This window comes from Microcebus murinus, chromosome 6 (assembly GCF_040939455.1).
Source record: "Microcebus murinus isolate Inina chromosome 6, M.murinus_Inina_mat1.0, whole genome shotgun sequence".
In the NCBI taxonomy this organism is placed as follows: domain Eukaryota; kingdom Metazoa; phylum Chordata; class Mammalia; order Primates; family Cheirogaleidae; genus Microcebus; species Microcebus murinus.
Window position 1 is genome coordinate 103235240 of NC_134109.1, and position 15270 is coordinate 103250509.

The 15270-nt window shown below is 38.4% G+C and overlaps 1 protein-coding gene across 6 annotated transcripts in view; it reads left to right on the forward strand.

Annotated features, from left to right (window-relative positions):
• Positions 1-15270, forward strand: part of MAP2K5 (mitogen-activated protein kinase kinase 5) — a 254317-nt gene that overhangs the window by 145740 nt on the left and 93307 nt on the right. For all 6 annotated transcript variants that reach the window (XM_076004507.1, XM_076004508.1, XM_076004506.1 and 3 more), the window contains one exon: positions 3648-3719. In XM_076004507.1, coding sequence (XP_075860622.1) covers positions 3648-3719 — 72 coding nt within the window. The remainder of the gene's footprint in view (positions 1-3647; positions 3720-15270) is intronic.

The window sequence follows — 15270 nt, forward strand, 5'->3', positions numbered from 1 at the left end:
CAGTCCAGTGATTTGTTATAGTTTTAAAAAATCACATATAAAAGTTTGACATTATTATTATGAATAACTGAAGTTTTGAAATTAAAAAAACAATCTTAGATACTTGTCCTTTGGGATCAAAAAAGTCAATCTAAGTGACTACCTATTATTTCCAGAACGTTGTTTTCCGCCCAGACTATTCCAATCCTTGGAAGTTGTTTTTACTTGGAATAAAACCTGTATAGGTGGCATGATCCAACTTAATTGGCTGTGCTTATGCAGTGGTAGTAAAGGTCGTGGTGATGATTGGAAGGAGGCTGACATTTACTGAATATTCCCGTGTGGCATGTACTGAATTTAATCTTCACACAACCCCATGAGGTATGTGTATTATTATTATTATCTTCATTTTAAAGACGAGGAAACCAAAGGTGAAATAACTTTAGTCTCAGAGTTGGCACATAGTGAAAGGCAAGATTTAATTAGGACACCAGCTTCTAGTTTCTGCTAATATCCCAAGCTAGGTTATTTGGATCACTTCTTCTGTTGAAAAATGCTAGTTAAAAGGTTTTTTTAAACCATCTCAAATGCACTGAAGAGGTAAAAAGACAATGGGGAACTCCCAGGACAACTTTTGAATGAAATCCTGCAGCAGAGAAGAAGGAGCACCATTAATGCTTACTCCTGAGGGCATTTTCCCCGTACTACACTCAGACAGAGGGGCAAAGGTCGAGCCCCAGGGTCCACCTAAGGCAGAAGGTCTAAGAGGAGATCTTACCCATTCCATGCTGGAAGCAGAAATGGCTCACCTCAGTGTGAGGGCAAGGTAGATCTAAAAGCTGCTCCTCTTTCCCCAGTCCCAGGAAACTGAAGAGGAGGCATTTTGGAAATAAGCAGAGGAGCAGGAGAAAAAGGGAAAGTGGGAAAAGTTGTGACCATAAGTCACATAGATTTGCTCCCTGGATATATGTATATATGACCTGAATTGGATAAGGCATTCCATGCTGAGGACTTGGTTTGAGGTGGGTATATCCACCTTAAGCCTCGAGAGAACCTCTCCAAAATTTTTCTTTCAAGAGGAATAACTAGCAAGCAGTCAGAGAAAACCAGGGACAAAAGAAAACAAAGCAACATGAAGATCCAGCAGCAAGAACAGGAAGCAGAAACAGTTGCACACGGACTTAAGATCACAAATTTCAAAAGTAACATAGTAAATCTGAAAAATCTCAGACAAAACTTCTTATTAATAGATGAAAATTTAAAACTCACTGTATTTGAAAGCATACTGGACACAGCAGAAGAGAGAACTAGAGAACTGGATGATAGATCTGAATTGGAGCAATCTGACTCCAAAGCCCCATTGAACCAGTATGCTGTACTACCAACACAGGTATCCTGCCAACTTAAAAAAAAAAATCCTCATCACTTGTGATATGTATTATTGATTACATTCTAGCGGCTAGCCTAAAGAATTAATATTTGTGCCTGCTCTGTTAATTTTCTGAGTAGTATAACTCTGAGCAGAAATTCCGTTTTCAGAAGAGAAAACTTTTTGATAAGTAAACCCTTTTATTGTAAACAGAGACAGTTCTGGAATTAGTCAACTAAACATGGGTCCTGGTAAATGCCTAGTCACAGAGGACAGCTGGGGGAGTGCAGTGTGAGTGCCACCAAGAAGCCACTGCCCTTTAAGATCCTCCATAAGTTCTGCTTTTTAGATCCTCACCACTCTAAGAACAGGCCAGGGTTTTCTGTTTCTTTTTCTTTGTTCTTCACTTAACTCCCAGTACAGAAGTGCTTTGGATGAGAGTCATGTTTTTTCTATTATTTAGCTTTCCACATTGGTGACAGCTGTCATGTGAGAAAGTAACCCCAGCTTTAGCTTTTTAACTGCAAAATGTCCATCACAGATCTTCTGTCAGCGATGTGGTACCTGGTGGTTCATTTTGTTGTTTCATTTTGTTTTGGAGGGGAGAAGACAGGGTAAGCCACCTTGACTTCAAGTGTGAGAACAGCTTTGACTTGTGTAGCCTCAGGCCATTAAATCCTGACTCCATAAATTCAGAATGTATTGGGGCTCATCTTTTGTCTAAGTCAGTTTCAGGGCACTGGGAACATTTCCCAATCCCTGTATACCTTAATTGGTTAAGATAGACCGTGGAGCTTGCTACCTGCTTTTGCTGAGCATTCTTGCTCAAGCCCTGCTTCACAACAGTAATCTTGTTTTGTTAGCTTATTGCAAGAATAATTTCTCCAAAGAGAAGTTGTCAGAATTTCATCCTTAAGGAGTTCTCTTACTTGCCACCTAATATCTGTTAACATTATCACTTTTTCTATTTTTTCTTTTTTTAATTTCATTTAATTCTTCTATGTTTCATTAGCAGTGTACAGTTAGCATTTGTTTTGGTAGTTCAGTAGACAAATGTAATGGATGTATTTAATCTCATTGTTGGTTCTGCCAAAATATTTTGTACATGGCTTCTACTTCTGTTTGTTTGTTTTTTCTGTATTCTGAATGAAGTGCTGTATATTGATACCTGTTAGCCAGTGGAATGAAGAAATGGAGAGAGGAAGGAAAGAAGGACAGGGAGTAAAGCAACATTTGGTTGTTTCTTTAACAATTCTAGAGGATTTTAGGTGTATGTTAATACATCCTAGTACCTGTTGAACTAGCTAACACCGGATAATGGAGTGTGGGTTATGATCCCAGTCCTGCTATGATTAGCTCTGTACTCTTCAGCAGTCATTCCACCTTTGTGAGGCCTCAGTTTCTCTTATTAATTTGTTCATGTGTTCATTCCAAAGACTTGCATGAAGCACCATACTGAATGCCATAACCTGCAAGGATAGATCAGGAAGCACCTGCTTTCTGTATGAAATTATTCCTGTTGCAATACAGAGGGTGCATGTAGCAGCTTTGTAAACCTGGTATTTCCTACACGTCTTGAGTGGAGGACTAAGGGTAGGTACCAAATGGACCTTTCAGACTGTTCCTTGGTTCATATCAAAAGAAATCCTGATAAATGGAAGAAAATTTTGGAAGGCAGCTATGCTCACCACTATACCACCAACGCAGGAAGAAAATTTTGAATAGTAAGTGAATCTGGCTGAAGGAATTATAGATGTTCTTTGCACTAGCCTTTTTCTTTTAACTTTCTTGTAAGTTTGAAATTATTTCCAAATAAAAAGTTAAAAAAAGTAAACCCTAGTGTTCCAGACCCACCTATCAAAATATAAGTAAGTGATAATATTGTATAATATTGTTTAATTTCTCACTCCACAACTAAGACCACTGGATTTGGAGAGAGAAGACCTGGGTTTAATTCTTTTCTCATTCACTAGCTTAGGACCTTGCCTAAACTATTTCACTACCCTGAGCTTCTGTTTTCTTATCTGTGAAATAGAGATAATAAAGTCTTCCTCACAGGGAATTTGTGAGGATTCATGAGATTATACACACACACACACACACACACACACACAATTTCTATATATTATCTATATAATATACATACATACATATATACATACACATAAAATTATTTTCCTATCCATAAAATTCTGTGCAAATGTTGGTGGCTCCCCAGCTTAGCTAAGCTCATGTTCAGTGTGTGTATTTCTTGGAGTAATGTACATCAACTCACAAGCTCCCTTCTGTTTTCTTACAGCCTGAAAGAATTTCAGGGGAGCAGTATGGAATCCATTCTGATGTCTGGAGCTTAGGAATCTCTTTCATGGAGGTATGTTGTTGTTTACAAATAGACACTTCTGTGCATATCTGTACTTACATGTTCAATCAGGAAGAATGAAGATTTTGAAAGTAAAGTAAAATAAAACTTTGGTGTGTTATGTATACATACACACACAGTTTGACTCTAAAGTCTTTATTTTTATATCCTTTACGGTTTGTGAACTGACTCTGGAGGTTATTCTAAAGTTCCTTTTCTCACAGATCACTTGTATAGGACTTACCTGGAGTGCTTGCTAAAAATACAGGTTCCCTAACCCCATCTAAGAGCAATTAAATCCATATCTCTAAGAGTCTGCATTCTTAACTTGTTACCTTGGTGATCCTTATGCACACTAAATCTAGAGAGCCTGTGTTCTAAAAGAAGATTACAGAAAAATTCTTTGCCTTGTTGGAATAACTTCCCAAGGTAATTTAAAAGTACAGCCCTACTCATCTGGATATATAAATTCTGTTTGTTTAAAAAGAATAAACCTACCTCATTCTAATATGTATGTATATGTGGGGTAAGGGATGGTATGATATGATGGAGGGGAAGAAGGAGAAGGGAATTTATGTATATGACACAATTTTAATATCTTTATTCTTTATAGCTGTATTTAGAATGGACTTTTAGTGTGCTAGGTATAGGCCCCACTAGAACTCTGTGCTAATATTTCTATAAAATAACCATTAATCTATAAGGAAATGCATATGATTTATATCAAGAGAACATCTGGCTCAGTCTGAATTACAGTAGTATAGTACCTGGATACTCACCAGTGCTTCAAAAATTGTTTCAGATAAAGGAGGACTTTTTTGAAAAGTTAGAAAGGGCTCTTTAAATAAGATCATAGAATTGCAATCACAATTTTATAACCTTTTTTTAGTCAGATACTTTTTCTGTAGATTTTTGTAATGCATGGATGCAGTTGTATTTGTAAGGAAATATTTTCAGACTCAATTCACCTACCTGGCAGAAAGAAAGCAAAAATAAAGTGTTCAATGTTCATTAAACCATATTCCTGTGCTTCTTCATAAAAGGAAATCTAACAAGAAATACAATATGTATGCATTAGATGAGAGGTTATCCATAATGGTGGTTAGATCTCAGGACTGAGTCTCCCAACAGAATCCTGAAGGGTTTGTTCTGTTAGCCTGTTTCAAGGGAGACTAGTGCTTTTGATCTGTGGGACTCAGGCCTTGCTGTCATATAATTTCCCTTTGCATATTTTAAATCATTGTCATTGTATTTTATAGATGGCTGGTTATAGTATAGAACAATTGACAAGTTATATGGTAAAGAGATAAGAATCCTTGATTGGGGCCAGGCGCTGTGGCTCACACCTGTAATCCTAGCACTCTGGGAGGCCGAGGCAGGAGGATCACTCAAGGTCAGGAGTTAGAAACCAGCCTGAGCAAAAGCGAGACCCCATCTCTACTAAAAATAGAAAAGAAATTAATTGACCAACTAAAAAATATATATATAGGGAGAAAAAATTAGCTGGGCATGATGGCGCATGCCTATAGTCCCAGCTACTCAGGAGGCTGAGGCAGAAGGATTCCTTGAGCCCAGAAGTTTGAGGTTGCTGTGAGCTAGGCTGACGCCACAGCACTCTAGCCCAGGCAACACAGTGAGACTCTGTCTCAAAAAAAATAAAAAAAAGAATCCTTGATTGGGAATGGAAGACCTACATTGCATTTCAAGGTTTGCTACTGGGTTTTAGGTTACTCTGTGCAAGACATCGTTCCTCACTGGGCCTCAGTTTCTTCATTTGTAAAATAATGATCTTGAACCCCCTTTCCAGACTAACATTCTATGGCTCTATTGCTGCTCATTTTCCTGTTGTCTTTCCTTTTACAAACATCTCTAGAGTTTGTGACTAAGACAGTGATAAAATGGCATAAAATGCAGAGGCATAGCAATGCTGTAAGACAGTATAACTAATAGATGTAAGATGTAGAGCACACATAAATGTTCACCATCCGTCCTTTCCACATTCATTTATGCCTTCATGTATTAAGCTCCTGCAATGCCTACTATATAGGTGCTGGGAATGGAGTAATGAAAGACACTCAAGTCTTGGCTTTCATGAAGTTACATTTGGTGAGGGCTGGGGCAGGAGGGGAAGGACAGAAAACAAAGGGATAACCAAAGCAGGCTACTCCTCTCTGATAAAGTCCTATTGTAATGGAGGTAGCCACCTGTTAAGCAAGTACAAAGGCACTGAGATGGAGTGTGTTTGGCATATTTAAGGAAAGCAGAGAGGCCAGTGTGACTCCTGGCAAGGGAAAAGTGAGAAAAAAATAAATTTAGAGAGGTAGCCAGGGGCCAGATCATATACAGTTTTGTAGGCCGTGCTAAGGACTTTAGATATTACTCTGAGGGTAAATGATCTGACTTACATTTTCATAGGATCACTGAGTGCTCTGTGGAGCATGCTATAGAAGGGGCAGGTGTGGAAACAATGAGATGGGTTTAGGTAGATAGATGGGTGCCCAATAAATATAACATAGTTGTAACATAGTTACATTTATTTATGTTTCATATTAAAATATGTGTCTGCCAGTATTTTGCTAGGTGCTGGGGATGCAAAGATTACTAAAAAGAGATTCTTTGTAGTGTAAGGAGGGAAATTGCCACTGATGTATTTCAGATTTTGTTGATCATGTTCATTTATCCTGGAGGTACACTATTGAATAGTCTCTGGAGGACTGAAGAAAGTATATCCATTGAATTTGTAAGATTGAGAAAGATTAGGTGTAGGGAACTGTGTGAAAAAGTGTCAGCATTGAGCGTGGGACGCCCGAACGCCAGAAGGAGTGTGTGGGCTGGTGTGGTGAAGTGGTGGACAGATGACCAGATGGTCGAGAGTGAGGACCAGGAAGGGCTAGGCCTTTTGATGCTTCCTGTGCTTTCAAATGGATGGTAAGGAGCTGGGTGTTACGGCAGGAGGAAGAGATGTTGTTACAGGATGTAAAGTGGAATCTGATTATGATCATCAAAAAGGGTTGTTTGGCACCTCTTTGTACATGATGCTTGACTAATGCCTTCAGAAGAACTATAGGATTTTATCCCAAGCTTTCTAGAAGCTTATGACCCATCAGACAAGCAAGTGACAACATGTGACCCACCCAAATGATAGACCAGTTAAGTCATTAGAAAAGAGAATAAGGCTCCTGGCATGTGTTTTATACCTTATTCATTTGGGGTCCAAGGAAAAGAAAAACATGCGATAGAGAAGGGGAATAAGAGGTTTTGAGTTCATATGTGAGAATCTGTAGGTAATTCAGTAATGAAGGTTACAAGAGAACCCCAAGAGTTTCCCCCCACCCCTTATGGGATGATATAGTGAGAACATTACCAAAGGGATTGGGAAGTTAGTCCAAAAGAAGTACTTGAGGGCTAAGATTCTTCTTTGTTTTTACCATAGTACACTTGGAATAGATGTGAAAGTCCTGTTTAAAATCACTATAGAGAGAGAAGTATTAATTTCATTAGCATTTTTAAATATGAGGAACAAACTGCATTCTGGAACATAGTCAATACTTTCAAAGAATTGCTTCTCAGCCAGGAATAGTGGCTGACACCTATAATCCCAGCACTTTGGGAGGCTGAGGCAGGAGGAACACTTGAGGCCAGGAGTCCAAGACCAGCCTGGGCAATGTAACGAGACCCTGTCTCTACAAAAAATTTTAAAAATGAGGCAGGTATGGTAGCGTGCACCTATATAGTCCCATCTACCCTGTAGGTTGAGGTGGGAGGATTGTTAGAGCCCAGGAGTTTGAGTCTGCAGTGAGCTATGATTGCATCACTGCACTATAGCCAGGGCAACAGAGTGAGACCTTGTCTCAAAAAAATAAATAAATAAATTTGCTTCTCTTCTGTTTATTCTCCCTTTTGAAAACAAGATTCTCTTTCTAGATGTAGGCTCCAAAGAGTAGAAACTTCCATTCATTCTATAATTCTTACGTAAGCACTGCCACATGCTAGGCCTTGGAGAGTGGGGCACACAAAGCTAAAAAGAGCCCACCCCTGGTAGAGAAGAAAGACACTTTTTAAAACCCAGAATAGTGTGGTAAGTCTTCGGTAGAGATGTTTATGAAGAACTGTGAGCCACAAAGGGGAAAAGGGCTGGGGTTTCACAAAGGAGTTGATATTTGAGCACAAAGGATTGATTTTGAAGGGAGTTTACCTCTAGGAGAAAGAGGGAAGAGATGGAAGATCCCCTTTGCATCCCCCAGAATACTCGAAGTGGATCCCTTTGAACACTTACAGGGAGATCAAACGTTAGAATATGCAAGGTCTCACCTCGTACAATTTCACTGCCTATTTGTGCACATACCTTCCTCAAAGTGTTTTGAGTCAAACAGTTTATTCCTCTAGTGTACCTGTGGTAAAGAAGAAATTAGATAAAAATGTAGGAAACTGAACAAAAGATTCCCTGAAAGTACACAAGAAACAAATAGAGACAAAATGGGAACTAGAGTTTTCTATCACTACTACCTCTTCCTAACATCTCTTCCCCTAATGCCATAAACTCTCATCTCTGAGGTTTGGTGATGCAAGAATCAGAAGATTGCCTTTGTTGTTTTAAACTCCTAAAATGACTTGCCTGCTTTTTTTCCTACTGCCCCTTTCCTTGTTAATGTGCTGTCACAGTCCCCATGGGGAGTCATAACAAGGCCTCTCACCACACTCTTTCATAAAAGATGATGCTACATGCCCCTAAAATGTGCTGTTAAAAAAGAATCACAGACGGGTACATTTGTGCCTTAAGCAAAGAATCTTTAATATCAGACTATCTTTTATCCAGGAACAGAATTGCTCCCATCTCCTTTCAGTTCAGTGTCCCTCTGTTGATGGGATAAAGGGGGTCTCTTGCAGGATTTTTTCAGCTGTATATAGTATTTGTAGTTGACAGATGTAACATAAAGGTGGAAAATATTCTTAAGAAGGGAAAATAATTAGATTATTCAAATTATTTTGATTAGCCTATGGCAATTTGGCTGGATGAGAAGAATTTGGCCCCTTTGTTGTTTTTATGGTTTTTAACTCAGATCTTTAAATGTGTCATAGTTCCCCTCCTGTGGATTAGTTTTGGAACCAAATAAAAGTCATTGCCATATATGAGGTTTGTGTGGGCTTACTTTGTGATGGGGAAGAGAACCCATGTGGAATAACAGTTCTTCCTTCAACCTTGACAACAAGAATCAGTGTGGAAATGCAAAAGGAAAAGAAAAGAAAAGAAAAAAGAAGTGAGACCCACTAACAAGGGTACAAAATTCCTAAACTAGGACAAACCTTCTGGAGAAGGTTAATCCTGCCCCAGAATATTTGTTTGCCTCTTTTAGAAAGCTCACACTGATTCAGTTCACTGGGTAATTTTTAGGAATATTCACCCTTATAGTTGCTATTTAACACTTTAGGGCTAAAAGAAAATGAGGCCAGGTGTGGTGGCTCACACCTGTAATCCCTTCACTTTGGGAGGATAAGAAGGGAGGAGGATTGTTTGAGCTTCAGAGGTCAATACTAGCCTGGGCAACATAGCAAGACCCCATCTTTATTTAAAAAAAAAAAAAAAAAAAAAAAGGAAAGAAAGTTGCCCTGGTGTAGTAGCATGTGGCTGTAGTCCCAGTCACTTGGGAGGCTGAAGTGGGAGGATCACTTGAGCCTAGAAGTTGGAGGCTGCAGTGAGCTATGATCACAACACTGTATTCTAGCCTGGCCAACAGAGCAAGACCCTATCTCTTAAAAAATAAATAAATTAATGAAATGAATTTGGTACATAATAAGGGCTTTATATTACCAAGTTTGATGCTTTTATTTAATCTTATGAGTAGGGCTGCCTAAAACATTTTAGGGTACAATTCTTAATTTTGTAGGTAGTTCAGTGCTTATCTCTTCTCCCAGAGAATGGTTTGAGAAGAGAGTCTCACTCTCTTTTTTTACTAATTGCTCCATTCATATTCTTATATCAATGGATATAAGCATAAACCTGTAGGTGGGAAGTAAATGGTTACATCTGCAAAAGCTAGATTTTAAGTTGACCCTTCTTAAGTCCAAAAATAAGTGAATATACATCTCTTCTAGCTTTGCATTTGTGGTACCTAGGACAATGCACCATGCCAGTCTTGTGATGTTCTTGTTATCACTGAGTATGCTGTACAGGTAAATGTTTTGGTTTATGATTCTATCTGGGAGGTTATTATAAACCTTGTTAAGGTTTGTAGTGAATCATCTTCTGCCAGACTTTTCCACAGGACTTAGACTAAAAGCCCCAGCCCCATCTCTTCTTCTTCTTCTTCTTCTTTTTTTTTTTTTTTTTTTTGAGAGACAGAGTCTTGCTGTGTCACCCAGAATAGAGTTCGTTGGCTCAATCATAACTCACTTCACCCCTGAACTTCTGGGCTCAAGGGATCTTCCCACCTCAGTCTCCCAAGTAGCTAGGACTACAGGTATGCGCCACCATGCCCAGCTGACAGTCCCATCTTTAGTATATGTGTATTGCTATTTTTACTTGGATCTTCACGCTTTCTGCCATCATTTGCCTCCTCTCTACACCAGTCTCTTAAATCCCAGGCATGGAACAGTCTGGCTTGATATGCCTGGTTAATTGGTATGTCATCTAGTCCTCTGAGACCCCTCTTCAGCATGACCACTGCTTTACTGAAATGGTTTGAGTGATGTGCTAAATGATGAAAACAAGGACTGTGGCTTAGAAAAATGTCTCGAAATAGGTGAAGAACATACTCAGAGAGCCACATAAGGTCATTGTCATCAGAGTAACACCATCTTCTGAAGATTTTTATGGGTTGTATTGTTTTGACAAAAAGAGTTTTTCTTTTGAGTTTTAGAATTACCTTTAGCAAGTTAAAAATAAATTCATGGAATACTGTGCTGTTCTCTATACACCAAATATCATTTTTCTTCATCTCCCCAAAATACAGTATAAATACCCATCCTTCATGATGCTAGCATCTTCCTTGTGGCATGTAAATCTTCCACTTTGTATTGTAGTAATTTATAGACATATCATAGGATTCAAACAGGATTCAAATCCGATTCTCTCATAATGTCCTACCCTGTATAGCACAATTCCAGTGCCTTAGTGGGTACTCAAGAAGTCTTTTTGGCTCAATTGTTTCCTATTTTGTAATGGTTTTTAAAAGTAGTTTCTGAAAATAAAGATCAGAGTTTAAGGTTTGAAGGAGTCTTTCACATAAGTGTTCATGGAATAGATCGCAGGGTTTTGCATGTGAAGGAGAGCTTTCTGTTTGCCAAAGTATCAGATCCAGATTCAGATTCCACCTCAGCCAGTCTAAGCTATAAAACCATGGGTAAATCACTTAATTTCTCTGGGCCTCAGTTTCCTCATCTTTAGATGGTAGCTCTCCTTCAGAGCTTTTGGACAAAGGTCACAATGAAAAAATTAAGCCATTATCCCCTCTCTTTAAAGGAATTACCTTTTGAAGTGTTTACATTTGAGTCAGAAAGACTACTAATTTGGTTAAAGATGATGAGTGAAATGCAAGCTTTAGCTTACACTCTCATCTCAGTCTCCACTAAAAATAACCATAAAGGCGTTTTCTTTTTAAGCTTAACACCATAAAGATAAAGTGAAAGGAGACAATAGCAAACAGTTTTTGGATGTGAGAAAGGAGATGTACAACAGTAAACAACTTAGTGGAGCTGAGAATGCTGAGTCCTAAGCCAGCAGTGAAGAAAGCAAGAAGCAACCTGATGTACTGCAGGCACCCAGAAGGCTCAGGAATTGGAAGGACCAGATGCCTGGAGCTAGGAGTGAAGGTGGGACCAAGAGCAGGGAATTGCTTTCAAGTCTGTTTGAGAAGCAGCTAAGCTATTTGACACAAGTCCTCTCCCTAACTCAGCACAGATGGAAGTTGCACTTCCCTAAATCTAAGACAAGACTGAGTGGAGATATTTTTTTGGAGAGAATAAAATAAGTGATACCTGGCACCATGGAAGTCTGGGTCCCATTACTGAGTACAGAGGCATTAAGTGAGAGTTTAGATTTTCTCTACGGAAATCCGACCAGGAAATCTTAAAGATCCGGATGTTGGAAGTTCCCCAGCCAAACAGCCCAGCTAGGTCATGCTCCCAGGAAAACCCTATAAGCTCTGTCCATGAACACAGAATTTCCAATCAGATTTTTAGTGTCTTACTGTTAATGAGACATTAGAGAAAGGCCTTTAGGGTAAAAACAGAGCCCTTGAAATAATTGGAAAAAAAAAAAAAAAAGGCAACTCTGAGGGCCAGAAATCTATGCATGGGGAAAAAAATTCAAATGAATTACCAATAGTATCCTCAAAGGACTAAGAGAGAATATTGCACTCAGGAGATAAGAACAAGCTACTGCAATAAAAGAATTTTCAGAGAACAACAAGAAATAGGAGAGAAATGAAAATTAGAGAACCAGCTCAGAAAGTCTAACATGAAAAACAGAAGTTTCAGGAAGAAAGAAGAGAAAACAAAAGGGGAAGAAATCACCAAAGAAAGTGTTTTAATTTTAATATTATAACGTGGAAAAAATATTTATATCTCATTTGAAATTGCCCTCTTCTTAGTATTTCTACAGAAAAATGAAAAACAAACCTAACTTTTTTTTCTAAATGGCATGTGGTAATGTTTTTGCCCAGAGAAAGTGCATTTTTGTTGGAGGATAGTAAATAGAATTTTTCCAAAGGAAAATTTAGCATAGAAAAGTACAAATAATTGGACATAACTACTTTTTTTCATATGCGATTGTAAAGGCTGTTAACATACCTCATTTTTTGGTTTTGCCTTTATACATATTGTTTAATGGATGCTAGATAAGACTCATTAGCTATCAAGAAAATGAAGTGTGATCTTTTTACAAAGCATTCACATAAACCTTGTTGAACTATGTAAATCAAAATGAAAGTATTGAAAAAGTTGTATGGATCACCCAGCCTGATACCCTTGACAGAAGCTTCTGGAAAAGTTTAATAGAGAGTTTTTTTATTTTTTACTTTTAGAGACAGAGTCTGGCTCTGTCACTCAGGCTGGAGTACAATTGCACAATTATAGCTTACTGTAACCTCAAACTTCTGGGCTGAAGCGATCCCCCAGCCCTAGCCTCCTTAGTAGCTAGAACTGTAGGCACACACCTCTGTACATGGCTAATTTTTTTGTTTTTAGTTTTTGTAGAGACAGGGTCTTGCTGTGTTACCCAGGCTGGTCTCAAACTTCTGGCCTCAAGCAGTCTTCCCACCTTGGCCTCCCAAAGTGCTGGGATTACAGGTGTGAGACATCATGCCCAGCCTTCCGATATCATTTTTAGATTCAAAGGCTGTTATCCTAATTCTTGAACTGTTAAAAGAGCTCAGATTTTGGATTAACCAGAGTTTGGTTCACACATCATCACTTCTACTTATAATCAGTGTGATCATGACCAATTCACTTTGCCACTCTAAGGTCAGTTCCTTATCTGTAAGATGAAGATAACATTAGAATCCATTCGTTCCTTAAATATTTATTGAACCCCTTTTATGTGTCAAATACTTTACTAAGTACTAGGGATAAACTGGCAAATAAAATAGGCAAGTACCCTTTCCTTGTTGAGCCAACAATGTAATGGGGGAGGCAAAAGATAAACTATGATAGTAAACACATATTTTTTAAAAGCAAGATTAGAATATTTTCAGTGTTCTAGGCTTTTTCATGAATACTTTCATTTAACCTTAACAACCGTAAGCTTCTCTTTGAAATAGCGTGTGTATTGAATGCTTACCAAGTACCAAGAATTAGAGAGCATTATCTAAACTTGGCTCCTGCCTCTAAATATACAGAGGAACCCATTTCCCCCTTTCCTACAAAAAACACCCAAAGACACAGCTGTCTCTGGTGGATCGACACTTGTGGTCTTATGTGCCTTTCTAGCCCTTGGTGATTGTGAACCTGTTCTGAGGGGTGACGGATGGCTCTGGATGCCCTGTAAGCAGCTGCTGTCAGCTTTTCTAGACCATAAAAACTTTACATTTGGTGCGCTTCACTCACAAACTAATATTTTCTCCTCTTCTTTTTAAATAATTATTTTCAAGAATGTGAGTAGAATCTTATTACAAGTTGAGTATCTCTAATCTGAAAATTCGAAATCTGAAGTGCTCTAAAATCTGAAACTTTTTGAGCACTGACATGACCCTCATAGGTCATGCTTATTGGAGCATTTCAGATTTCAGGTTTTCAGATTAAGGATGCCAATGAGTATAAATGCAAATATTCTAAAATCTGAAAAAATCCAAAATCTGAAACACTTCTTGTCCGAAGCATTTCAGATAAATGTTACACTGAACCTGTGTCATATGTTCAGTCTGCTGCTCCAACTAGTGAAACATCTTACCTGTTGATCAGAAGTTTCTGCTGAAGACCAGAAGGATCTGAAGGGCTCAAAGACGGAAGATTGTATAGGAAAGTGGGAAGGATGTGGTTCTGTAGTCTTTGTCTTGGGCCCTCCTTCCTTTCCACTGAAAAATGTTGAGGGAAAAAAACATGTAGCAGTTTCTGCCACTCATCCCCCCATTCTTACTCCCCTTTCTGTGATTGTCTTAACTTGATTTTTCCTATTGTTATTTTTTTGTCTAAAATTTTGTGTAACTTATTGCAAACAGGAGCTGTTAAAATGACCTTTGGCAGATGATGGATTGAGTAGTTCAGTCCTCTGCAAGGTTGTGAAGGGATCCAGCTGTCTCATATTACCATGCCTAAATGTGCATTTTCCAAGGTTGTCAGTGATCATAGTGAATGTGAAACTGGCAGACACAGTGAAGTGTTTCCACTGAATGAGGCATTGTTGAGTTTGCTTTGTGCTCAGAGCTATCGGGAACAACCATGAGATTGACAAAACAAGCTGGAACAGGTGCTAGCAGTCCCAGCTAAGCATTTTATTATTTTGATGGATTTCAGACTGATTTTAATGTTATTCCAACAGCACATGCCCATATCATGTATACATATAAATACACAGAATTCGGGGGTTTAAAAAAACATTAAGTCAACAAAGTCTTGATATGAAGAATAAAGAAATAACGAGAAGACAAAGTGAACATTCTACAACCCATCTTCAGATGTTTGAAGGATTGTCTGTGGAGAAATGGTGCTGAATCTTCTAAAGCTAAAACAAAAACAAACGAGAAAAACCCATGACTTTCTATTCAACATAAAGAAGAATTTTCTAATGGATAGATCCCTGTACCCTTCCTACTCAATAGTGGAATCATTTGCCTTTAGAGGTAAAAATGCCCCATCCCTGGAGACATTTCAGTAGGGACTGAATGACCACTTGGCTCAGATTTTTTTTTAGAAGAAATTCTTTGCAGAAAAAACATGTATAAGATTAGACAATATGCAATAATTTATTCATTTAGTCACTTAGCGAATATTTGTTGCATATCTGCTACATGGCAGGCCCTGTGCTAGTCACTAGGGACACTGCTGTGAACAAAACTGACAAAATCCCTGCTTGCATGGAGGCTACATTTTAAAGAAGGGTGCCTGACAATTGTAACTTGTCAGACAGAAA